The 25,711-nt window shown below is 51.4% G+C and overlaps 3 protein-coding genes across 4 annotated transcripts in view; 1 reads left to right on the top strand and 2 right to left on the bottom strand.

The window, feature by feature from the left end:
• The window catches only part of gna13b (guanine nucleotide binding protein (G protein), alpha 13b), a 17,988-nt gene extending 11,356 nt beyond the window's left edge, over positions 1-6,632 (bottom strand). The window contains exon 1 of the mRNA XM_084677958.1: positions 6,270-6,632. Coding sequence (XP_084534084.1) covers positions 6,270-6,552 — 283 coding nt within the window. The 5' untranslated portion in view covers positions 6,553-6,632. The remainder of the gene's footprint in view (positions 1-6,269) is intronic.
• A 77-nt stretch (positions 6,633-6,709) lies between these two features.
• On the top strand, positions 6,710-16,868 carry rgs9a (regulator of G protein signaling 9a). The gene is made up of 17 exons (XM_084677957.1): positions 6,710-8,073; positions 9,171-9,267; positions 10,142-10,192; positions 10,359-10,465; positions 10,829-10,880; positions 10,976-11,034; positions 11,267-11,343; positions 11,606-11,687; positions 11,852-11,914; positions 12,836-12,865; positions 12,983-13,044; positions 13,348-13,461; positions 14,662-14,777; positions 14,899-14,986; positions 15,153-15,291; positions 15,687-15,769; positions 16,274-16,868. Exons 1-17 carry the CDS (start codon positions 8,002-8,004, stop codon positions 16,425-16,427), a joined length of 1,446 nt encoding a protein of 481 aa, XP_084534083.1. The 5' UTR covers positions 6,710-8,001; the 3' UTR covers positions 16,428-16,868.
• An 81-nt stretch (positions 16,869-16,949) lies between these two features.
• Positions 16,950-25,685, bottom strand: cog1 (component of oligomeric golgi complex 1). 2 transcript variants are annotated; one of them, XM_084677954.1, is made up of 16 exons: positions 25,311-25,685; positions 24,788-25,032; positions 24,332-24,513; positions 23,933-24,109; positions 23,378-23,534; positions 22,872-23,082; positions 22,178-22,529; positions 21,494-21,945; positions 21,005-21,151; positions 20,448-20,609; positions 20,092-20,216; positions 19,879-19,987; positions 19,605-19,714; positions 17,860-17,941; positions 17,693-17,716; positions 17,084-17,182 (listed from the first exon to the last, which is right to left on the bottom strand). In XM_084677954.1, the coding sequence occupies exons 1-15, from the start codon at positions 25,617-25,619 to the stop codon at positions 17,708-17,710; spliced, it is 2,829 nt and encodes a 942-aa protein (XP_084534080.1). In that variant the 5' UTR covers positions 25,620-25,685; the 3' UTR covers positions 17,084-17,182; positions 17,693-17,707. The 2 variants fall into 2 exon arrangements, with proteins under 2 accessions (XP_084534079.1, XP_084534080.1); XM_084677953.1 differs by lacking the exon at positions 17,693-17,716 and having other exon boundaries at positions 16,950-17,182; positions 25,311-25,683.
• Between the last annotated feature and the right edge of the window lie 26 nt (positions 25,686-25,711).

A 25,711-nucleotide genomic window follows, 5' to 3' on the forward strand; every position in this document is an offset into this window, starting at 1 on the left:
TGGAAGATGGTTGTCTAACAGCCCTGCCCTGCCCACATGGAACAGCCCACCCCTACTGGTCACATGGAACAGCCCACCCCTACTGGTCACATGGTATAGCCCACCCCTACACTCGTAGCCCCGAAAATACAAATATTTATATAAAAAATAAAAATCATAATCTTAAAAAGCATTATTCTGATGTACAAGTATTCCAATAAATCTGTTCCTCCCAAATTCTGTGTGCAGAGAGGACAAGATTTAAATTATGCCGTAGAAAAGAATAGTCGTCTGCTGTTCCAATAAATGGTATTTATTCATGCTTGTTGACTGTTGGCGCACGCACACACACAGTTAACTACAGGCAAGATAACCAGATAGTAGATACAAAACACTGACACTGTAAACACACACACACTCCAGGCTTGTGTTTAGCCAAGCTGACACAACACAGGTCCATCCAGGCCCCCCCCCCCCCCCCTCTCCTCCCATGCATGCCCCAGCCCCGGCCCCTCGTCTCTGGGGAGATAAGCGGTCGGACCTGCTCAAGAGAACCACCCATGGAGCTCCACGCAGCGTGCCGTCGCTCGCCTCAGCCGGGCCCACTGGAGACCCACGTCGGCGCTCGACCTCTCTCCGGGACGACCCAGGACAGCGGCGAGTCGAACCCTGGAAGAGGCACGCCCCCTGTGGGGACGACCCAGGACCTCCAAACGCCCTCCACTGTGTCGGAGGTGAGGCCTTCTGAAAAACGTCGACGAAGCTCGATGATTTCCCCCTCGATGGATGATTCGACGAACGCGCCAGGGAATCTTCGTACGAAAGCCGGAAGCTTCTCTTCCTCGCCGGTTCTCCAGAGCGAGCGACTGTTAACCCCCTCCCCGCTCGCTCCGACAAGAGAAAACGACCGGATTGGAAACGTGAAACCCCTCTCGCTGGGGAAATGTGACCACCGAGGCCACCCAACACCGCCCCCCGGGGAAATGTCGATGCGGGGAGGTACGGCGACAGTAGCCAGCCACACGCGCGCTAAGGGCATGCGAGGCAACCCATATGTTTTGCTGGACTGAACCCTCGACTCTTCCCTCCTGTGCGTACAGGTCTCTTCATTCCAGAATGTTCCCTAAGCCTGGCAGGAATGGAGGTTGAGTGGAATCTGCCTTTTTTTGGAACGGGGGGGGAATGAGTCTGGACTTGTGAGACACACACACACACACACACACACAGACAGACGTGTTACAATACCCCCCCACACCCCCGATCCTTTCCAATGTGACCGGTGGTAATGACCGAGCTATGACTGCAGGTCATGATCAATAGCAGGCATGCAGACCCACATTAGCCCCCGCCTCACATGCCCTCGTGCTAATGGACCATTAGCCATCCAGCATGCCAGCATCACACACACACCACACCCTCACCAGCAGGCTCCACGCTCCCACTGCGACCGTCCCTGTCCGGAGATCCAAACCCCTCTGCTTAAGCAGCAGACGAGCGCTCCAACACCTTCCGGAAGGATGTTGTAGGAAGTGGAACGGCGAGTGTTTCTGTTGTGAGGTCCTGCAGGGTGCACCTGAACCGGGTGGCCTTGCGGGGTGAAAACAAGCCTTGACCTTTGACCCACACTGACGCTATACATCACCCAGCGTGACCTACCGAGGTCCCTCAGCTCCTCCTGAGCTGGTTATCGCACACAAATGTCATGGAATATTCTGGAAAATACAACTCGAACAATGTGCGGTTGCAGCATGAACAGGCTGTGTGGAGGGCCGGCTGGGGTGGGGGGGTGGCAGCCTGTCAGGTCAAACCCCAGTCTGCACTGGACCGGACGGATCGCTCAGGTTCTTCACAAGATGCTGTTTTGTTACTTCAAAATATGAAGCTGGATTGCTCTTACTTCTCCATCTCCCTGTCTTTCTCTCTACCCCCTCCCTCTCTTTGGTCCCAGCTGAACATGTAGGCACTCTGGACCATGGTGGGACAGGGGGGGGTAAACAATAGCAGGATGCAAAATGCATGCGTGTCTGAGGCACTGGTCTACTGGATCCCACCAGAGCCAGGGAGGGGATCAGTGCTCAGCTTAGGGGCCAGGGGGAACACACCTCTCCCCCAGCACCAGGGGCCAGGGGGAACACACCTCTCCCCCAGCACCAGGGGCCAGGGGGAACACACCTCGCTCCCAGCACCAGGGGGAACACACCTCTCCCCCAGCACCAGGGGCCCGGGGGGAACACACCTCTCCCCCAGCACCAGGGGCCCGGGGGGAACACACCTCGCTCCCAGCACCAGGGGCCCGGGGGGAACACACCTCTCCCCCAGCACCAGGGGCCAGGGGGAACACACCTCGCTCCCAGCACCAGGGGCCAGGGGGGAACACACCTCTCCCCCAGCACCAGCCCGAAGCACCAGGGGGAACACACCTCTCCCCCAGCACCAGCCCGAAGCACCAGGGGGAACACACCTCTCCCCCAGCACCAGGGGCCAGGGGGAACACACCTCACTCCCAGCACCAGGGGCCTGGGTCTCACACAGGCTAGCCGGCGACTGCAGTGCTAGCTAGTCCACCCCAGGGACAAGCTAAATGCTTTCAACTGACAGTTAGACTACCGTGTGTCGGTGGTGACCGTAGCTGTCAAACTCTTTGAAAGAGCGCTGTGCTACGAGGTGACAAGCATAGGGGTCTGTGTCGCTGGGCTGTCTGTAGGGGACAAGCAGAGGGGGGTCTGTGTCTCTGGGCTGTCTGTAGGGGACAAGCAGAGGGGTCTGTGTCTCTGGGCTGTCTGTAGGGGACAAGCACAGGGGTCTGTGTCGCTGGGCTGTCTGTAGGGGACAAGCAGAGGGGGGTCTGTGTCTCTGGGCTGTCTGTAGGGGACAAGCAGAGGGGGGTCTGTGTCTCTGGGCTGTCTGTAGGGGACAAGCAGAGGGGGGTCTGTGTCTCTGGGCTGTCTGTAGGGGACAAGCACAGGGGTCTGTGTCTCTGGGCTGTCTGTAGGGGACAAGCAGAGGGGGGTCTGTGTCTCTGGGCTGTCTGTAGGGGACAAGCAGAGGGGGGTCTGTGTCTCTGGGCTGTCTGTAGGGGACAAGCACAGGGGGGTCTGTGTCTCTGGGCTGTATGTAGGGGACAAGCAGAGGGGGGTCTGTGTCTCTGGGCTGCATGTAGGGGACAAGCAGAGGTGTCAGGTGGCTGAGCAGTTAGGGAATCGGGCTAGTAATCTGAAGGTAGCCAGTTCGATTCCCGGCCGTGCCAAATTACATTGTGTCCTTGGGCAAGGCACTTTAACCTACTTGCCTCGGGGGGAATGTCCCTGTACTTACTGTAAGTCGCTCTGGATAAGAGTGTCTGCTAAATGACTAAATGTAATGTAAATGTAAAATGTCTGTGTCTCTAGACTGTCTGTAGGGGACACGGGCAGGCAAGACGCCCAGGATGGTGTAAGCAAGATGCACCAGGGGAAAGTGGATAGGACAAACAGAGTTTCACATCCTCACAACACCATCTAAATCCCTGTGTTAACCATGCAGACTTTGGTCATTATCTCACAATCTAATGTACACATTGATGAACATGCGCAACAAGCTAACCAATACTGACACCATGAAACGACCTGCAGTTCCCTTGGCAGTTTGACGCAGAGTAACCATTCCACACTTCTCACAAACAAAAGTCGGGTGGCTGAGCTGTGAGGGAGTCGGGCTAGTAATCAGAAGGTTACCGGATCGATTCCCTGCCGTGCCAAAAAGATGTGTCCTTGGGCAAGGACCCTACTTCACCCTACTTGCCTCGGGGGGAATGTCCCTGTACTTACTGTAAGTCGCTCTGGATAAGAGCGTCTACTAAATGTAAACGGAGGGAGGTTTTTTCCCTCATCTCCACCCACCTACAACAATGACTTTGCCACGAGAGGAAGTACAGCTACTCCAGTTTCTCCCCAGAGTCGACAACCCCCCTCCCCCCTCCTAGACAAGCGTGCCGGTGTCACCGCCACTGTCCCTCCTCGCACGGCGCGGCCAACGCCCCTCGACAGGGACGCCGCGTCGGAAGACGAGCGGCCGTGCCGGGAAAAACAGGGCAGTTCCTGCGGAATTCAAATGAGTCTCCGGGAAGCTTCGGGACGGGACATTAACATAACAAGGCAGGGTGGGAGGGGTAAGAACGAGAATGTTGAGTATTCTCTGGAGACGAGTTCCGGTGGGGGCCGGGACAGACCAGTCTGTCTCCCTCGACAACGCTGCGCCTGTACGGGTCACACAGGCTCAAGACTGCAGGAGACAATAGGGGCTAAGTGAGCCAACAGTGGCGTTTGTTGAACAGCACCCTGAGCGTTGGGACACCGATCGATCGAAAGAGGTCACGGGAACTATGGCAGTAAAATCCACTGAGGGCTTCTTATCCTCCCCATATGTCCAGCAGCCGCCAAAACTCTGCTTTCTCCCTCTCTCTGTCTCTCTCTCCCCCTCTCCTTTCTGTGTCTTCCTCCCTCTCTCCTCCTCTGTTCTCTCCCTCCCTCTCTTCCTGTCTCTTTCTTTTTCTCTCCCTCCCTTTCTCTCTCTCTCTCTCTCTCACTCTCTCTCACTCTCTCTCACTCTCTCTCACTCTCTCTCACTCTCTCTCACTCACTCCTCTCTCTCTCCCCCTCTGTCTGTCTCTCTCCCCCCCCCCCTCTCTCTGTATCTCCCCCCCTCCCTGAATGGTCAAGGCTTGATCTTGACCTTTGAGTTGGTCTCATGTGTCAGCCGTGACCCCTCCAGACAACATAGCTGCATCCAACCCATCCCTCCATGCACCTTAGTTCACATTTCCTGTCTGTTGGGTCATGAGATAAGTGTTTCTATTCGGGCTCCACCTCTCTTGCAGAACAATGCTTTCGATTGGGGGGATCTTGTGCCGCTCAGTGATGATGTAAGTCCCCATTTCCACCTCACTCTGTTATATGGTTTCCTTAGCAACAGTGACAGCACATTAGGGGAAACCCCCCTTAACCCCTACATGAAGTTAAAAATACCCCCGTGTGATTCAGCCTCGCTGAAACGTTTGGATTCTGGGGGAAATACTGCTGTGTCCAGTGATGGGTTGGATCATGACTGGGTTTCACTGACATGTGATGTGTTCTTTAAATTCAAGATTAGCGTCCAGTGGCACAAACTACACACAAGTAGGAGCTGATAGAAACCACGTGTCATTCCACATGTTAAACAAAAGACGGTTCTTTTTTGTGGCAGAGAACGCAATGCCTTTGTTGCCATAACAGGTGCTATCTTACTCAAACATTTTCGGCAGATCATAGAACATTTCGCCCAGTCTAAAACACTTACTTCACACTGCCCTGAGCCTTTAGGTGACCCCTGAACACGGGTCTCCGTGTCACTGAGAGAAGTAATGGCTGAAGTCCATCAAACTGAATGTTCAACTCAATCTGCACACTACATAATCCGACCACATATCGTATGATTGTCAAACCCATTGCATGCTGCAACCCCCTCAACACTGATTATTTGTTACACAAAAGCAGACAAATGTCTAATGTGATTGTTAGGCAATGGGAATCCATAACACTTGATCTGAAACACATCATCGCTAACTGTGCTTGCTAAACCATCCGTGAACTCTTGTCATAATACAGGCCATGCTGTCTAGCAAGATGACGACAGTGAACAACATTATCACATTAATTGCTGGCCAAGCCTTCGAGGTAGCAATAAATACCAGCTGGCTAGCGTTTATTTTGTGTAAATCATTCGCATGTGAAAACGATTACACCAGACTAGTTACTTTAACTACTAGACTAGTTAAAGCTAGATTTGTGTCTTATCAGCCACCGATAACTTTTTACAGATAGCTATCCAAGCTAACAAACTGCCAAACTGTAAGCTAGCTTTCTCGCTAATGTTTAATTTGTTTCTGTCGTAAAGCATATCATACTGTAAATAATGTAGGTGAAGGATCTAACGTCCTTTGAAACGTAGGTCTCTGTTCGGTCCCACAGTGGACAAGCACTTTCAGACAACATGGGCGTTTCTTGTAGCTTTGTGTGCGCTCTCTGGTACTGTGCTAGCCAGCCAGCTAGTAGTAACGAGAAACTAGCTGAACAGCTAGCTGGTGCTAGCTTCGATATCCTTGCGCCTGTCTACCGAGCTAGCACGGCAATAAAGAGATGGCACAAGTCACCACTGGCTAGCATAGCTAGCATGCTACTTCCCACCCAGTTTAAACCCTCCAAATAAATCCAAAGAAGCGCCCAACTCGCCAGAGCAGTTAAGAACAGCACGACAACCGCTTGATCCAAACTTACCTTTTAATACATTGCTAAAAATTGTGCCTTTGAACTCTTCTTTGGCCCTCTGATCGAAGTCTTGCCCATGGATGATGCGCATCTGCTTGAGGAAAGTAGACTTGCCGCTCTCGCCCGCTCCGAGTAGCAAAATCTTCACTAGCCGTTTTACATACGTCTTATCCCGACTGAGACATTTATCAATCTCTTTAGATTTCCTCACCTGCTCTGCCTCACTGTTTGTAAGGAGACAGTTAGGAAAACATACAGATAAAACGGACCGGGACGGCAGGAAATCCGCCATCTTTGAAACAACTTCATCGATACAGTAGGGAGGATTTGGGCTCGCTCCGGAGCGCAGGCGGGCGGGGCGCGTTTACGAGACGTGAGCGCGCACAGGCTTCAACAATGTGAAGAAATGTTTGGGCGGGCCATGAGGAAAATATTGCATATGGGACCTTAGTAGGCTAGTTATTCTCATATCTTAATCCAAAAGTCAGTCCAATAGAACTGTTATCACGTAGGCTACGCACTGACATAAGAAATGCGATTACCAATCTTTCTTCCAATTTTCTTGTTATAGGAAAAATCATAAACCACCCAATTAACACATTGCAAGTAAGATAAGCAACTTGCTTCAAACAATAGTGACCAAAGCCGTCTGTCTTCAATAATAATACCGTGGTCACTATGTACATTTGAATATCAGTCATATAGCCTGATTTTCGTTTAATTTTAGGCCGACTTTACACCCAGGATGACGAGGCACTGTGAAGACCCAAATATATTTACAACTGCCGTGTGACTTTTATTTTATGACTTGAAAAAGCCACTCAAGTAGGAAGTGTTATAGGGAAGTGTTTTTAAGCAGACAAGCCAGGATTAGTTAACAGCAGAACCACCACGACGCCGGTTGAACACACCGATCCAGCCGGTCCTGAGCCTCTGGTCGCCATGGCTTCAGCTCTGCTAAGGTTGAGGGACAACTTTGTTCACCTGCACGGGCCGCCGGCTAGGCTAGCCTATATGATGCCCCTTTGGTGCAAGTAGGCCCATCACCTAAAAATCACAAAATTTAACAAGATAATTTTGCTTTGGCAAAACTCGGATTATATGGGACTAGAAATTCGAGCGAGTGTCCAGGCTAATGTAATGCTTTCCCCCCTGAAATATAGCACGCATCCCGTATCTGGTCAGAATGCTAAACATCAGTGTAATGACGACTTCGTACAGTAGATGCCAGTCTAGAAAACATTCAAATGAGAACCAACTATTGTTGAAACAAAACACAAAAAATGTTGAATTATTATTAGCCTACCGGTTATGTTTGTATATGATATAGGTATTTGTCTTCACAAATGTAAGGCTACACGTTTCTAAAATGGTCTGATTCTTACTGGGTGTCTATTTCAACTTTATTCAAATTAGGGTTGTAATGGATTTATCCAAATGAGAAACTCATAGGCTACTGTTTTAACAATAAACTACTTTTGGAAAATTGCAGGTTGACTTGACCGAGTAAAACCAACTGGGGTGTGGCAGGCGTGTTCAATTTCCGCGGGTTTTGTATCCTCAGTTTATATAAGCTGTCATTGGGTGACAAATCCTTCTGCCCTCTCCCCCGCTTGCAATCTCCGGAGTGTACAGCAAATCACCGGTCGCTGCACTGCACTCGGATAAGTGAGTGTAGAAATTGGAATATATCACATCTGCAAGTCGTTTGGGTTGTATTTGACCTAGACCAACCGCAAACATGACAATAAACAAACAAACAATCCGAGACCATGGTCAACATTATCGACCACGTATGGCATGCCTCAAAAAGGTAAGTAGCCTAATCTTACCAGTAGAACGTTATGAATCATTTGGTTTAACAACCAAATCATTTTAGATACATTTCAGTTTGACATATTTTATCTGAATAATGTCAGGACTAGTTTACACCATATTATTTTAGTAAGCACATTTTAACAAAATTTCAGTTTAACATAATCATTCAGTAGGATTTGGCGGGTTGGATTGATGTCAGGTTTGCAGTCAGAGAGCTGCTCAATACCTTTGTGAATATGTAGCTTATGTATTTAATTGTAGAATTAGCTTACAAAATAATACTAGAAGACTTTTGTTTTATTTCAGTTAAATAGCCTTTTCCAAGAAACAGCAATTTATATTACTTAAAAAAACAGAAAGGTGGAGGATGATCATAACTCTTTCATCTGATGTCATATCCTGACAGATATGTTGACATAACCCAACACCACCACAACAAAAAGATAGTTTTAACAACTGTATATTTCAGTTTGTTTCTTGCCAACAGGGACTTCAGAGAGCTCTAATCTAATACCCAGATCTGACCTTTTAAGCCAATTAGATTTGCCTCAGCCTGATGCTCTTAAGCCCATCCCACATCGCAAAAGGCAGAGTTCATTTACCAATCATGTCACTCTGTGACCTTAAACCAGGAAGAGAACCAGGGCTTTAGCATTGTTCTGTCAGAAATGTTGCTTCTGTTATTTAGAAAGCAAAGCTGAAAGTTCTGAAACAGTAAAACTTTCAGGTAACACTGAAACCAATGCACGTCCTGGTGAGTCAAGGTACTTGAATCAAACCAATTTCACTGTCCAAGCAAGCAGTAACCTCATGCAGCACAGAGCCACAGTCACAATCCCTGTGATGGAATCCAAATCAGTTGCACTAACAGATGATAATCACCCAGGAACATCTGTGCTTGAATCTGATCGTTCGTCACTACTGTCATCCTGAATACACACTCACTGGGGATTCTTTCGTCGTGTATCGATACTACAGAATGTGGCCCACGATTCTACTACGAAGAAAATGTTGCCGTCTTGGGTGAAGCAAATTCAAATATTATTTGACGTATTGTCACAGAGTCGTGGTTCTTTGTGCTGCCGTGTGCAGGTAGAGGCCTTTGTGGTGGAGATGCAGGATCCTAAGACTGGGGTGAAGGGAACAGAACAGAAGCTCAACGTCACCACCATCCCACATGTCATCACCGGTAAGACACGTCACAGACACCACGTTTGTATGTAAGGTAGGGTGACCGTACCTCCTATTTTAAAGATGTCCTCTTTTTATGAAAGCCAGAATATGGTCACCCCAAACCAAAACACTTCCCCACAGTATGTCAGAGGAACTCTTAAAGGAACTTCCAACTAACACGAGGGACATTGCCCTCTCGCAAGTCAGGACTACGCATTGTCTTGAAAGAGAAGAAGAAGAAGTGTCCTTGTTGAAAGGAAGTGACAGCCTTGTAGGCAGCCTAATGGAAGGGGGGGAGGGGTCTTATATATATTGGGGGTCTTATATAAGTGGACCTTTTTGCAGTTTTCCCTTCATTTTGTATTTAATCATGAGGAAAAATACTAGACTTTTGGCGGGGGAGGAGGTGGTTTGAATTCCTCCCAAACCCCCCTTGTCTACGGCCCTAAGGGAACATGTGATTGTGCTATATAGAGCTGCCGTTTGGCGGGAGTGGGGGGAGGCTGGGGTAAGCCTCTGACAGAGCCTATATAAGGCAGCTGTCAATTGGATGAGATCTTGGCTGTGCTTTGTGCACCAAAGTTGCCTCCTAATCGGTGTTAAGACCGGGGGAGGGATCAAGCTCTTTATGGGGCTGGTCTCTGGGGCTGGTCTCTTCAGTTCGGCCTGTGTTGGGAGACAGGAAGCTGTCATCAAGGAACGTCCTGTTTCTGCTACACTTGTAGCCAATACTCGTGATTTAGAAAAAATACAAAAATACAAAATACACCCACTAGTATCAACATTTGACCAAATAATATAACAGCTACTAACTGCAATAACACGATGTAGAGGCCTTAAGATCCTATCTGACAAGACATGTAGTTCAACACATGCGTTTGCTTGTACAGGTCAGGATGTTTTGGCTTGGATTGTCAACAAGATGAAGGTTTCCACCGAAGGTAAAACCACCTTTCATGATAATGTTAGTACATGTAGAGGTTGGTGATAGCAGTGCTGTGAACAATTGACATCCGCCGGTGTCTTCATATCCGTGTACACACTGCCCTCACCTCCTCCTGCCTAACCCTTCTCCTGGCCACGCCCCCTTCTCCACATCACTGACAGAGGCCCAGGCTTTTGGCACCATGCTGGTGGCCTACGGTTACGTCTACCCCCTGCAGAACCACAAGAAGTTGGTGCTTTGCCCCGACGCCACCCTCTACCGCTTCCAGGTGATCCTCTCTGACGCACACGCCTGCCTGCTCTGGCAGGTCGGGATCGGTTAGTCATGCCTGGGATCAAAACAGAACCTGTCCTCTAACGGTAGCAGAGTAATTATGGTCCCATTACCAAGACACATTGGGCTGGTGTGTAGTTGTGGTGAATGGAAAGTCTGCTCACTTGTGACATGAAAGGGAGTTTGTTGGCCTGCGACATTTGATGTTATAACCGGTCTGCACAGTGTGTACCCATTGAGACCCTTTGTAGATTTAAGTGAACACCATGACCAATACAAGGAACGGCCTTCTCTAACTGCTGTCACGTCAGTGAGAGGCAATGATGACTGATGATCTGCACCCTGGTCAATTCCCCAGACTCCATATTTCTGGCCTTCGCAGAAATGGCCCGCAGAAGACACTGACTACGGTAAATTCAGGTTTCATCGTGAAGACGAATCAAACCCATCTCGAGTTTGTTGACTTTGGGTAATAATCTGTGACCTTTTCCTCTTCTACCCAAAGCCATTTACTTGGCCAAGAGAAACATCCGGAAGAAGGGCATGCTGGAGCCGTATGAGCAGGTAGGTGTGTTCTCCCAAAGTCCTCGGCTATAGCTTCTACATGAAACATTTGACACATAAGACCAGATAGCTCAAGACAGGCTTGTACTTGAAAAGAAAGGCATGTAAAAAAAAAAAAAAAAGACTCAATGTGTAAATGTACTTTAGAGTTAAGTTATGACTGGGGTCGTGTCACAGACAAGCCATGCACGGTACAACAGACCGAGAACAACGCTGGTCTTTCCTCCAACAGGAGCACTACAACCACCTCCACAATTGGATGAACAACAAGTGGGACTTCATTGTGATGCAGGCTACAGAACAGTACAAGTATGTGCCTGGCTGTTCTCCAAACGACAAACAACACGGCCGTATTGTGGCTGAACGTTTTACCATTCCTAGACTTGCTCCTCTGACCTGGGGAGCTGCAGCGGGGGCGGATACCGCCACACACACACACACACACACACACACACACACACACACACACACACACACACGCTCCTGGTCCTCTTTCAGATCTCCTTTGTCTCGCCTGTCTTCGGATATGTCTCATTTTCTGTCATCCCCCTTGTCTTTGTGTGTGATTCAGAGCTGCGAAGGAGAGGAAGAAGCCTGATCGTGTGGTCTTAGACTGCCAAGAGAGGGCCTACTGGATAGTGCAGAGGCCACCGGTAAGAACAGTAATTTACCACGAAAATAGTCTAGAGTTGTGCAGACTAAACAGACATCCACGAAGGAGTCTAGAGTTAGGGATATTATACAGATATCCATGACAAGTGTGGCGTTGAGCAGACTAAACAGATCTCTCATAAGCCTCGTGTCTCCCGGTTCCCAGGCTCGGACTCACAGCGCTATGGACTACGGCGTGAACCGCCTCATCGACCCCAACGCTGACGAGGTAACAGGTGAGCGGAGCCAGGCCCGGGCCCCCGGGCGGAGACGTTAGATCAGGGAGGAGGACGACTTGTCACAAGCAGAACGACCGCCGTTGGGTTTCTGTGTCTGTGAGGGAGGATTTCTGGGTCGTGGGTGGATGGGACCGCACTGGGTGGGGGGAGGTTGGGGGGGGGGGGAGGTTGGGGTGGGGGGGTGTCAGCGGTCTGTAAGGGCAGGCCCACTTGCTGTTCTAGAGGCTGTAAGACCATTACTGGGGCTTAGTGTGGAGGCTGTCTCAGAGCTGGCTGGCTGTTTCAGCTTTAACTGACCATCTCTGTCAGTTGAAGCTGAAACGGTGACGTTCAGCCTGCCGGTGCAGTGACGAAAAGCTCCTGGGTTAGGATGTCACCTCTCATCTTGTGTCACATGGTCTGTGCTCTCTCACTCTGTCTTCCACCCATGTTGTTCTTCCTTTCTTTTTCCAGATACTTTGCAATCTCAGTGTGCTTTCAAGAGGAGACAGGTGTACCACACACACACACACAGACACACACTCACACATACACACACCCCTCTCTTTCCATCCAGTTGTACCTGTCTGTCTCCTCTCTCAATGCCTCATACCCTCTTAACCTGTCTACATCACTACCTCACATCACACACACACACACACACACACACACACCAGCTACTCTCTTCCACCTAACGCACACACACATATCACCTGTGCTGTTTTCAGATCTCCCTGCTCGTGTTCTGTCTGCTTGCGTAGTAACAGTGCTGTCAGATGCAGTGCGTCTGATTTGAGCGTCTGTGTACTGCTCCGTGCAGGTCCTCCTGTGTGGTGTACTGTAGCTGTGTTGTCGCCCTGGATAGAGCAGATAATAGACTGCGTGGAGAACGTGCCAGAACACGATCACATGTTTTGTTCTTTGCTTTACAGAACTTCACTTACGATCACTACCGAAGAGTTGTAAGTCATATTTGTAAACTGTTTGTGATGTTTGCTAATATTTCCCTAATTAGTCAAGTCCCTTTCTTTAAGTTAGCTTCGTACATAACAACCCCTCTCTCTCTCTCTTACATTTAGAACATATTCCTTCAACAAGCCATCATGAGGTCAAAGGTCAAATCATCGGTGTCCCTCGGAGCGTGAGTGCCTCTTTGATGTGTGGCTGTTATGATAATGATGTCAAAGATGAACATAAACACATCTCATCATCGCTTCTTTTGGGATCAGAGTGCGTGGAACTGCGAGTCCCGTTTCGAATTGAGGCCTTAGTCTCATTCCTGTGGAGGACCTCTGCAGACATCTTTGTGGTTCTTTTTGTGGAGGAATATGCTTTAATGGGTCTCTGTTATGAATGCGCTGGGAACACACTGTGGGATATTCTTGGTGCTTTTGACTTAAAAACTCCAGTACAGCAGAGTTTTGTCCCTTTGGTGTCTCCGTAGCCTGGTGAAGTACGTGACCACCTACAAGAACCACGACCCCTTCCTGGCACCCTGTCTCCCTAGCAACCCCTGGCAAACGGACCACGACATGTACTGGCAACTCAACCTGCGAACGTGAGCCCTCCACTCTTAACTTCCTCCTCCACTCTCACCTTCCTCCTCCACTCTCACCTTCCTCCTCCACTCTTACCTTCCTCCTCCACTCTTACCTTCCCCCTCCGTCAGTCAGAACCGGCAACCGTAACCACGTGTCCAGAAAACGTGGCTTCAGTTGGAAAACAAACCTCATTTGCAATTTCCTCAACCTGAAATATATTCGTGAACCTAGACTTTGGTTAACGGAAGGATGTATTATAAGTATAATGTGTACTTTACGATGTATTCTAGCATTATAATGAAGTAGTACAGTATGAGCTGTTCCTCCTTGCTCAGACAGGTCAGATCAGACAGGATTGGGCCAAGTTCCTGTCCAATGAGACACCAGAACTGAGCGAGAATGAGGATCTAAAATCAATCATATTCATTCGTTCAGCCCTCTTCACAAGCAACGTCACAGAGGGTTTCACGTACGCCCATAGGACTGCCCCTCACGTACGCCCATAGGACTGCCCCTCACGTACGCCCATAGGACTGCCCCTCACGTACGCCCGTAGGACTGCCCCTCACGTACGCCCGTAGGACTGCCCCTCACGTACGCCCGTAGGACTGCCCCTCACGTACGCCCGTAGGACTGCCCCTCACGTACGCCCGTAGGACTGCCCCTCACGTACGCCCGTAGGACTGCCCCTCACATACGCCCGTAGGACTGCCCCTCACGTACGCCCATAGGACTGCCCCTCACGTACGCCCATAGGACTGCCCCTCACGTACGCCCATAGGACTGCCCCTCACGTACGCCCATAGGACTGCCCCTCACGTACGCCCATAGGACTGCCCCTCACGTACGCCCATAGGACTGCCCCTCACGTACGCCCATAGGACTGCCCCTCACGTACGCCCATAGGACTGCCCCTCACGTACGCCCGTAGGACTGCCCCTCACGTACGCCCATAGGACTGCCCCTCACGTACGCCCATAGGACTGCCCCTCACGTACGCCCATAGGACTGCCCCTCACGTACGCCCATAGGACTGCCCCCAAACCAACCTGAGCCCTCGAGAAAGGGAAAAACTCCCGAGGAGAACCGGCGTGTACCGAGAGGGCTGGACGTTGACGTGGTCCACGTGCTCTCTCTGCAGGGTGGATGTTGACGTGGTCCCTTGTGCTCTCTCTGCAGGGTGGATGTTGACGTGGTCCCTTGTGCTCTCTCTGCAGGGTGGAGATCCCCACCAGCATGCGGGTGGAGCGCTGGTCCTTCAGCTTCTTCGAGCTCGTGAGCGACCCGCGAGGGCGAGCCGAGTTCAAGGTGTTCCTGAAGAAGGAGTTCAGCGGTCAGTGGGGCCGCGGTCGGATCTGCGGGCAGGAGGACCGGGAGTTTGAGCAGCGCAAGGTCACGAGAGTAGCTCATTTAGTGTGTTTCTTTGTTGTTGTTGTGTGTGCGTGCGCTTGCAGGGGAGAACATTGCATTCTGGGAAGCGGCGGAGGAGATGAAATGGGGCCCGGCATCGTCCATGAAGGAAAATGCTGAGAAGACCTTCAAGTGAGTCGAGTTAGAGTGTTCCTGAACGTGTGTGTGTGTGTGTGTGTGCCTGTGTACAGTTGTGTCAATTATTTTGTGAAAAAGACACTCTTCTCAGACACTACTTTAAACTCAGTAGGCGTTCATGACGTAAAATAGTTGTGTGTGTGTACGTGTGTGTGTGCAGCACCTTCCTGAAGCCTGGTGCTCCCCGCTGGATCAACATTGACGGGCGCACCATGGGTCTGACCGTCAAGGGTCTGGACTGTCCTCATCGCTACGTCCTGGACGCAGCACAGACGCACATATTCCTGCTCATGAAGAAGGTGAGAGGGTCTGAGGGGGAGGGAGAGAGAGAGACTGAGAGAGAGAGACTGAGAGAGAGAGACTGAGAGAGAGAGAGACTGAGAGAGAGAGAGACTGAGAGAGAGAGAGACTGAGAGAGAGAGAGAGAGAGAGAGAGACTGAGAGAGAGAGACTGAGAGAGAGAGAGAGAAATCATCATTCCAGCATTTAACATCCAAATGAAAAGATGGGTGGAGTTGCCTCATTATTATTTTAATACAGTGTATATATACTGTGTACATTATATGTACTGGGTATATATCGCCCCCCAGTGTCCAAACTATGAAGTGCATCTGATCAGCTTACACTGTCAGGATGGTACAGTTCACTGAATTGGTACGAAATGGAACTGATGCGGTCTGTTCCCCCACCACAGGACACGTTCTACCGATACCTCAAGTCTCCTGTCTACAAGGACATGCAGAAGAAGGCGCTGAACCCTGAGCCTCACAACTTCAGGTAAGAGGTTGCAAGACATTAGGTTTTATCTTACATCCTATGTCGTACGTGCCATTCTGAAAGAAAACGTTTCATATACATTGTATCATAAACCTTGGATATATACAATGCTGTCAATCATTGAATGACTGTTCTAAACGGGACACGGTGCGACCACGTTGGATGATCGAGTTCACCTCTCCCCCCCTCTCTCTCCCCCCTCCACCCCCCCCCTCTCTCCTCCTCCTCCCCCCTCTCTACCCCCCCCCCCTTCTCTCCATCCCCCCCTCTCATCTCCCCCCCTCTCTCTCCCCCCTCCCCCCTCTCCTGCCCCCCACCTCTCTCTCCCCGCCCCCTCCCTCTTCTCTCCATCCCACCCCTCTCCAACCCCTCTCTCTCCCTGCCCCCCCCCTCTCCATCCCCCCACCTCTCTCTCCCCCCCTCTCTCTACTCCCCCCCCTTCTCTCCATCCCCCCCTTCCCCCTCTCCCCCTCCCCGCCCCCTCTGCCCCTCTCCTCCCCCCAGTGATGCCCAGCTGGAGAACAACGCCCGTAACCGTGACCCCGGCGTGAGCCCCATCCTGCTCTGGCAGCAGGAGCAGGCGGACAAGGCTGCCGCCGCCGCCGCCTCCGCCCCCATTGACGTCAAGAAGATGATGAGCAAGCTGGACAGGAAGTAGGCCCGCCGCAGGAAGTGATGTCGCCCAAAGGGCGGCGGAGGAGCTAGAGAGGCACAGCACCAGCCAGAGCAACCGTAGACCGAGGAGAGGTGATTTGTGATCGAAGCGCTGCTACCTGCAGTAATGTTACTGGTTGCGACCTCCGTGTCAACCTTGTGATGTCATTTACATTATAGCTAGCTAACAGGCTAGGGACCATACACTGTAGGTATGGCATCTCTTATGCTTGCGACTTGGAAATAGTGCTTAGGTGTCAACCGATTATTTTCCTCACACAGATTTGTATTAAAGTACGTATGGAGAATGCTTCTTTCTGGGTCGATTTGTCTTCAGCATCGTCGTAATGCATGACTCGTATATTTTCAGCTGTTACCCACACTGTTTCTGCATTTGCAGTTGGTGACTCACCCAATGATTGTCAAATGTCTAATAAAACCAGAATTATGCAATGAAAGAAGTCAAGAAGCCTGTTTTGTAGTTAGATCTACTACAAATCATACTACAAATCATACACACCAACCATTTGTATTTGTGAATCAAATGTGTATTTGACATATATTATTTATTTATTACAAAGTCTCTGTACAATGTTAAACATTATAAGCTAACAGAGGAACTCTTTATTTGGCCATGCTGGACAGCCAACCGAGTTTGAACAGTGAGGGAGCGGCTGGTTCTTCCTCCTGATTGGCCAGCTGCCTGAACAGGTTCCCAGGGCGGAAGGTGTCATTGGCCGGTGCGGAGGTAGGCGGGACCTGAGGAAACAAGCGAATGAGAACAAACCATACGCACAGAATATCATGCTCACGTAAGCCAGAACGTCATCATTTGTTTTTAACTATCAAATGCACAGGTGTGCTTTTGTCAAGCATAGCTTAAGGGCATGTTGTGCATCTCTGTGCTTTCGGTTCGAGCTTTTAATTCCCACAGCACTCGACTCATCGCAGCTTGTTAAGAATGTGTTTTAGTATAGCCTCAGACCAGGCAGACGCTAAACCACAGAGCCAGCGCCGCTGGCAGGCAGCAGAATGACCCAGGTCTGCTCAGTCAAGGAGGCCAACAGCAGATCCAAACCAGACTGAACGTTACCATGTCAACTACGGGGAAGCTAGGGGAAAACACACTGCAAACACACACACACACACACACATACTGGATAGATAAACACACACACAAACATACTGGATAGAGACAAACAGACACACATACTAGATAGATGTAGACACACACACACACGTGCAGTCATATCCTGCAGTGAGACTTGCCTGGGGCCTCTTCCCTCAAAACAGCTGGGAACGCAGAATGTGTCACATGATTTACTCAGAAAACAAATAACACAACATGAAACGTCACACATTTTGAACACAGCAGCTCCAGCTGGATGCTCTGTGATGTCACATCCTCCCTCCCGCCCCCCTCCCGGTTCACTCACCAGCGAGCGGGTGCCGTCCGCTCCCCGTACCGGGGCCTTGGTCCGACGGGAGCTGGACATGCTCAGGGGCAGCAGGCCGAACCTGGGGAACGTCACAGCCGGTCAGTGAGGAAGGGTCACAGCAGGTCAGTGAGGAAGAGTCACAGCAGGTCAGTGAGGAAGAGTCACAGCAGGTCAGTGAGGAAGAGTCACAGCCGGTCAGTGAGGAAGAGTCACAGCAGGTCAGTGAGGAAGAGTCACAGCAGATCAGTGAGGAAGAGTCACAGCCGGTCAGTGAGGAAGAGTCACAGCAGGTCAGTGAGGAAGAGTCACAGCCGGTCAGTGAGGAAGGGTCACAGCAAGTCAGTGAGGAAGGGTCACAGCCAGTCAGTGAGGAAGAGTCACAGCAGGTCAGTGAGGAAGAGTCACAGCCAGTCAGTGAGGAAGAGTCACAGCAGATCTGTGAGGAAGAGTCACAGCCGGTCAGTGAGGAAGAGTCACAGCCAGTCAGTGAGGAAGAGTCACAGCCGGTCAGTGAGGAAGAGTCACAGCCAGTCAGTGAGGAAGAGTCACAGCAGATCAGTGAGGAAGAGTCACAGCCGGTCAGTGAGGAAGAGTCACAGCCAGTCAGTGAGGAAGAGTCACAGCAGATCAGTGAGGAAGAGTCACAGCCGGTCAGTGAGGAAGAGTCACAGCCAGTCAGTGAGGAAGAGTCACAGCAGATCAGTGAGGAAGAGTCACAGCCGGTCAGTGAGGAAGAGTCACAGCAGGTCAGTGAGGAAGTCACAGCCGGTCAGTGAGGAAGAGTCACAGCAGATCAGTGAGGAAGAGTCACAGCCGGTCAGTGAGGAAGAGTCACAGCAGGTCAGTGAGGAAGTCACAGCCGGTCAGTGAGGAAGAGTCACAGCCGGTCAGTGAGGAAGAGTTACAGCCGGTCAGTGAGGAAGAGTCACAGCCGGTCAGTGAGGAAGAGTCACAGCCGGTCAGTGAGGAAGAGTCACAGCAGGTCAGTGAGGAAGAGTCACAGCAGGTCAGTGAGGAAGGGTCACAGCAGGTCAGTGAGGAAGAGTCACAGCAGGTCAGTGAGGAAGACATGGGGATTTCCTGCGTGCTTCCGTTATCACAAGCAGCTATTACTTTATCATCTGGTCATGTATTCGGTCTTACTCTCCATTCATATATCTGTGTTGCTACCGGGGGACCTAATGCGTGCTGACAGGCACAGTTTCTATGATGTAGTATCTGCCTGCCTGTAACACCACCTAAAACAAACACCTTTTGGTTGTGTTATCTTTGTGTATCTCTGTTCGCTATAAACACCGTCCTTTGGGCTTCAGAGGGGAGAGAGAGACATGACTGAGACCTAAACCTGGTGTTGTGTTGTCATTTATTGTCCGAGGTCTGGTTCTCTTCCCATCTGTAGATTGAAGATCCTTATTTAAACCCCTGAGCTCAACTAAACTTTGTCACTCCGTTAGTGAAGAGACGGACGGAACGCTTCCTTCATCACCATCCATTGGTCAGTCAACGCTTCCTCACCATAACAGGAAGTAGGGTTAGGGAAATCAGTTCAGTTCTAACCCTACCAGTTCAAGACCATCTCCTCAAAAGTACTTTTGCATGCGCGGAATAGAGCATATCTTTCTGTATGAAAGGTAACAGGTAAGGTTTGGAACCGAAGGAATCAAACCCATGTCTTTAGCAAGGAAAACATTTACATCACCTGACACACTTCCACCAGCCTTCCACTAGCTCCGCCCCCTCACCTGATCTGACTGCTGGCCAGCGGCAGGATGTTGGGCGGCTCCTGGGTGTTGACGCTGTTTCCCCGGGAGACAAACTGCTTCTCCGTCCCCGACAACAGGCCCAGCAGCACCTGGAACACCACGGAACGTTCGTCATCCAACGTCAACAAACCACTGTGGGACGTACCTGCCAAACGGCCACGAGCTAGCATGGCTAGCCTTTGAATTCAAAGGCCAGAAGGTTCTGTGTGTCATCGTCCTCCGTGTGTGCTACAGGGTGGGGGGGGACTCGTACCGAGGTTCTCTGCGAGAGGCGGTTGAGGTTGCTGTTGAGAGGAGGCGTGAACACGTCCAGGTCGAAGGGGTCGATGTAGCTCTCCAGCGAGTCACACACCTGCAGGAGCCTGGGAGACAGAGGGGACAGAAGTGTGGAGGCCAACCGTGTGTGTGTGTGTAAAGTGTGTGTGTGTGGGAGTAAGCGTTTGTGTGTGTGTGTGTGTGTGTGTACCTGGGGTCTTGGTGCGAGCGGGTGCTCTTCCCCTCCTCCAGTCTGGTCCCCAGGGTGGTGTTGAGATAGCGCAGGTCAAACAACAGTTGGAGGGCCCGGTTCTGGGTCATAGGGAATGTACTATCCTGGAGAAGGGGAGGAAGGGATGGAGGGGGGGAGGGGAGGGATGGAGGCAGGGGGAGAGGAAGAAAACAAGCATAGGAATTTGAGGAATAATGCCAAGTTGAAAACTGAACTAAACCCCCCTCAAAAATACTACACCTAATAAAAAAAGAAAATATTTTACAAATGTCTAACCGCTAACGGAGGCCGTGAGCGACCCCTCCAGCCACAACCTCCCTCCGACCGAGCCTCACCTTCTCCTGGGCGTGGCACGCCAGGGCCTCGTACTGGCCCAGCACCTGGTCCAGACAGTCCCTCAGCAGCTCCTGCAGGGTGGGCCGGGGCAGGGCGTGGCCCCCCACGCGGTTCACCTCCAGACACAGGCGGAAGAGCAGGGACTGGACGTACCAGGACGGCTGGCAGGGAGGGAGAGAGAGGGGGGAGGGAGGTTAGACTGTCCAGAGAGATGGAAGTTTGCGTGTGTGTGTTATCTGTGTGTGTGTGTCAGGGCTCGAAAACGGCCCCGTAACTTTTTTCCCACACACTGAGAGGACAGAAGAGAAGTCTAAAACAGAGTAGAGTAAAGCGGAGCAGAGCACAATAGAGAACAGTAGAGTTTAGTAGAGTAAGAATTGTGTTAGCCCCAAAACCAAACCCCATGTCAGAATGTACATTTTGGGACAGGTCAAGTTCAGTTTGGGACGGTTCATTTTGCACTTGGGACGGTACTGGGACAGTGAGGAAAAAAGTTATTTGCGAGCCCTGGTGAGTGTGTGTGTATCTGCGTGTGTGTTTAATGCCAATCGCCCACCTGGACAGGAAGTCTGATTTTGGACATGACGTTGCTCCCTGACTCCGCCTCTTCCTGAATCTCTAGCTCCTCCCAGTTGGTGGCTGTTGCTAGGATGGCACCTGCCGACTCAGCATGAAGAGCAGCTGCAAACTTACCCACAAGCTCCTGGGAGACAGACAGACAGACAGAGTCAGACAGACAGAGTCAGACAGACAGAGTCAGACAGACAGAGTCAGACAGACAGAGACAGACAGACAGACAGACAGACAGAGACAGACTACTTTATTAGAAACCAGTGAGAAATGCCACTAACGGGGCCTGTTTCATGATGTGAGTTTAGCGAATAAGCCAGGCTTATATCAGGGAAAGTAACCGACACTAGCCTGGCTTATTTGCTAAACTCACTTCATGGAACAGGCCCCTGGTCCATCATATCAGACTAAGCAGTTATTTATTCATGCAAAGTGCTACGTATTGTGGTACGAAACAGAGCTGTCAGTTCTTTACTTTGGAGAAGGCGGAGCTCCATATGCGATACGCCTCCATGCTGCAGCCAACCAGCTCCTCCTTCAGACACGCCCACTTGGCCTGGGCGGGGCTAACCTCGGCTGCCTTGGCCCTCCCCAGCTTCCTGCCCTGCCGGGGCGTTCCCCCGACGACGCCGTCCCCCCCAGCTCCCCCGCCTTGCTGTCCCAGGATGCACTGCCTGAGGTTGGGGCAGAGCTCGCCCACGGACTGGCACAGCCGCGCCAGGAAGAGCACCTGGCTGAGGTGGGCGGGGCCGGGGGCGGCGGCCAGGTGGGCGCGTACGAAGGAAAGGATGTCGTGGACGCAGGCCGCGCAGCGCTCACGCAGCGTCTCCTGGACGGCTTCGGCGTCCGTGAAGCGGTCGAACGAGGAGCCGTTGCCAGGGCCGGGCCCAGGGGCTGTGGAGGAGGCTGGGGCAGGATCAGGGGTACCTGTGGAGGGAAAATCATTATCTACCCCGACACCACTTACCAGGGGCACCGCTAATCATTTTGGGCCATGTGAAGAGATTGCAATTTGGGCCCCCCTCCTCCCTTTTTGGATTGGTTTCCCCCCCTCCAATTAAACATTTTCATGCCATGCTTTTCAAGGGCCCCCTCTTCTCATTGGGGCCCTGGGTAGTCAGTCCCACTTGGGGCCGGGACAAGTCGTATTGTTCCCCACCTGTGGCGTGGCTGGAGGGCAGGTAGTGCTGCAGGTCGTCCAGTCGGGCCCTCAGCTTCCCGTCCAGCGAGGAGCAGAAGCTCTGCACGGAGGGCGTCAGGGCCTGGGTCTTCATGGCCAGGCCGCTCCGGTGCTGCGGCCCGCGCTGGGCCACGCTCACCCAGGCCGCGTCGCTCAGCAGGTCCCCTGGGGCCTCCGACCACAGGAAGGAGGCCACGTCCGCCTCGTAGCGGGCCCCCCGGCCCGGAGGGGGGCTGGGGGCGGAGGGGTGGGTGCTGAGCTCTCGTAGGGCGGAGGAGAGGAGCTGTGTGGAGCTGGTGGAGATGGACGTGGTGCCCTCCTGGGTGATGGCCTGAGAGGAGAGAGGGAGAGACCAGAAGAGACCAGAAGAGACCAGGAGAGACAGAGAGACCGAGAGAGACAGAGAGACCAGAAGAGACCGAGACCGAGAGACAGAGAGAACGAGAGAAGAGGAGAGAGTGACAGGGAGAGAGATGGGTTAGTTGGAGATGATCAGCAGTTTTAACATATAAACACCATATTGCTGTGGTGGCGCGTCCTAAATGCACACCAAATAATACCCAAGCTTTCCCCCACACCGCGACTTAAGCGTAAACAAACGGATCAAAAACTAGACTACACTACCCATGCTGCTCGCGTACGCATCATCACAACCCCTCAGTCCATTCCAAACCTGCAGACGCTGCAGAAACAGCTGCTGCAGGAAGTCCTCCCACACAGCCAGGGGGCGCTCCAGCAGGCACTGGCAGACGCTGCTCCAGTGCTGGCTGATGGAGTCGGTGGAGAGCAGGTCCCACACGGCGTCCCTGATGGCGGCCAGAGCCTTCAGGCTCTTCACGTACACCAGCAGGCTGCTCACCCCCCTGCAGATGTCCTCCTTGCACCTGGGGGGGGCAGGGGAACCATCAGGGGAACCATCAGGGGAACCACCAGGGGAACCGTCAGGGGAACCGTCAGGGGAACCATGTTTGGATCGCGAGGGAGTGTAAGATGGGAAGTCGAGTTTATTTCATATAGCAGCTTTCACAGGGCTAGGTCCCAAAGTGCTCCACAAAAATAACATTGTTAAAAATAAATTAAAATAAAAACAGTTAAAAGGCGTAACGAAACAAACACACCCACATGAATTCACAGTCTGATGCTAATTGGGAAAGAGCCGTGATTGGCCGAGAGGCTTACATGTCGATCCAGTGCTGCAGAGTGTCTCGAAGCTGCTCTCTCTGGATTGGCTGAGCCAAGGTGCGGAGGGCGGGCTGGAACTCGGTGATGGAGGAGGGCAGGTACTTGAACCAGCCGTCTGTACTGACCTCCTCCTGCAAGACCCGCCTCCCTTTCCCTGAAGAGCCATACTCATCACTGATAGGTCTGTGTTCCCATTTCAGCACGCGTCGAGATTCAAGCTTAACAGTAACTGTTTAACGAATGCTCATTTATGAATTCCTTTGACCATAACAGCTACCACCCTAACCTGAGGTAAGATAGCTTCAGTGAAGACATGTTACAAACGTCCTAATTAAACATATTTCAAAAACAATTATGGTTTGTAAAAAAACTATAAGGCAATTCAACCTTAACTGCAGAACAGAAACAAGTCGTTTCCTGATGTACAGGACGTGTGAAATACAGTCCCAACATAACGACAGTGCAGCATGATATTTATGACGGGTGCTAAACGATGATCTCCAGATCGTTTCCTTGTGTTGTTCTGGTTGTGTTACTCTGTGCTGCTTGTACCTGCAGGTATCCTGGAGGTGGTGTTCTCCAGGGTGCTGAAGAGCAGGCCACAGCTCTGGCCTCCCTCCCCTGGCCGGGGGCTTCCCTCTGGGGGCAGGTAGAAGACAGCGTAGGCCTGGTACAGGGTGGTCACCAGCAGCTCCACCAGGCTGCACACCTGGGCCTTCACGCCAGAACCTGGGGGATGGAAAACAGACATTATTTCCCTGCATCCAGACTCCAGCGCTGTTTGACTGTGGCTTCTACAGCAGGTATCACGCCTTTTGTTTAGTGGTGTTAACTACCCTGCTAAACATGTCTGAGTGAATAAGTCATTCAAATGTGTATGCCCGTTTATGAGTATAGCGAACCCTACTACATTTGTTTGTGGTGAACCAGCTGTTGAACAGGAAGCAGTACCGTGCTGCGGTTGGTTAAGCATCTGCTGGATGGAAGCCTTTCTGGCCAATAAGAAGTCAGCCAGCGCCTGGCGAGGAGAGCTGTCCTCCAATAGCATGGTGGACACCAGTGCCTCGGCGATAGCCTGGTCCGACACGGCCCGGCCGCGCAGCAGAGATTTACTGTCCAGCAGAATGGTGGCCCTGTGGACACCACAACATAAGGACAAAGATAAGCGCTGAATCCAGAAGAAGAGAGGTGTTTCTATGAATCAAACTGTGTTCAAGAGGTGTTTCTTTGGATGAAACTGTGCATTAGAGAGGTGTTTCTTTGGATGAAACTGTGTATTAGAAAGGTGTTTCTTTGGATGAAACTGTGCATTAGAGAGGTGTTTCTTTGGATAAAACTGTGCATTGGAGAGGTGTTTCTGTGAATGAAACTGTTTCGTGAGTGGTGTTTCTTTCCCATCAGACCTACCTGAAGTGTCCTGCGGCCGCCACCTGCCTGACCAGGATGGGGAAGCGAGCCAGCACGGGGCTGCAGTGTGGCCCTCCGGCCCCCAGGTGGAGCTGGCTGTGCAGGTGGCAGCACAGCAGGTACAGCTGGGTGGCCTGCAGGTACTGGGACGCCTCCATGGAGCTCCAGATGCGCTCTGGGATCTCCAGCAGCAGCTTTATCTGAGAGGCCATGATGTAGAACTTCTCCTGAGACTGTCTCTGGCTCTGGGGAGGAAAGGCAGCGTGTAGCGTCGTCAACAGCAGCTTCGGAGGGACACACATGTACTTAGAAGTAGACAAACACACACACTTTGCAGGCATATATTCACAGCTTGACGCTGTGTTCGTAAGGTTAAAGGTTCCAATAAGCGCTACAGTTGTGGTTTTAGGGAGGTTGCTGACCATCTGAAAACGTTTATTGGTATCACAACTTACTGTGAGTATCCATAGCAGGTAACTGCACATTAAACGACATCACGTATGCCACCTCGGGTAATATTTACCTCCAGTTTGTTGGTTGACTGCACATTGCTTTTGACTTGTTTTAACTTTTGGCAGTAGCGATGCATGTCTTGTATGGACTGAACGACGCTTTCCGAGCACTGTCTCATCTCGCCGATGGTGTCAGCGGCGTCGATCAAATCCCTGTAGCGCTCGCCTACCATCTGTCGGAGTTCCTCCTTCTTCTGTTCGATTTCTCCCCGGACTTTCCGCTCAATTCCCCGGATCTCATCTGTGTTGTAGCGCTCGAACAGGACCGCCGGGTCTCTGATCTCCGAAACCCGGAGAGTTTGCGCAGGAACCACTGCCATCACAGCTTCACAACCAAATTCAAGCAGCCAACTGGAAAACTACAATCCGGAAGACGAAACAAGGCGCTCTTCCTGCTTCCACGTAAACAAGG

This window comes from Hypomesus nipponensis, chromosome 17 (genome assembly GCF_054491055.1).
Source record: "Hypomesus nipponensis isolate SF chromosome 17, ASM5449105v1, whole genome shotgun sequence".
Lineage (NCBI taxonomy): Eukaryota > Metazoa > Chordata > Actinopteri > Osmeriformes > Osmeridae > Hypomesus > Hypomesus nipponensis.

What these genes read in the sequence shown, in the direction of transcription:
- rgs9a (XM_084677957.1), top strand. Translation starts at nt 8,002, where the DNA reads ATGACAATAAACAAACAAACAATCCGAGACCATGGTCAACATTATCGA. An exon ending in TCGACCCCAACGCTGACGAG is followed by an intron (nt 11,915 to 12,835) that starts GTAACAGGTGAG and finishes TTTGCTTTACAG; the next exon opens with AACTTCACTTACGATCACTA. An exon ending in ACGATCACTACCGAAGAGTT is followed by an intron (nt 12,866 to 12,982) that starts GTAAGTCATATT and finishes TCTTACATTTAG; the next exon opens with AACATATTCCTTCAACAAGC.
- cog1 (XM_084677953.1), bottom strand. Translation starts at nt 25,619, where the DNA reads ATGGCAGTGGTTCCTGCGCAAACTCTCCGGGTTTCGGAGATCAGAGAC. An exon ending in GCTTAACCAACCGCAGCACG is followed by an intron (nt 24,110 to 24,331) that starts GTACTGCTTCCT and finishes TCCATCCCCCAG; the next exon opens with GTTCTGGCGTGAAGGCCCAG. An exon ending in CGTGCCACGCCCAGGAGAAG is followed by an intron (nt 20,217 to 20,447) that starts GTGAGGCTCGGT and finishes CCCCTTCTCCAG; the next exon opens with GATAGTACATTCCCTATGAC.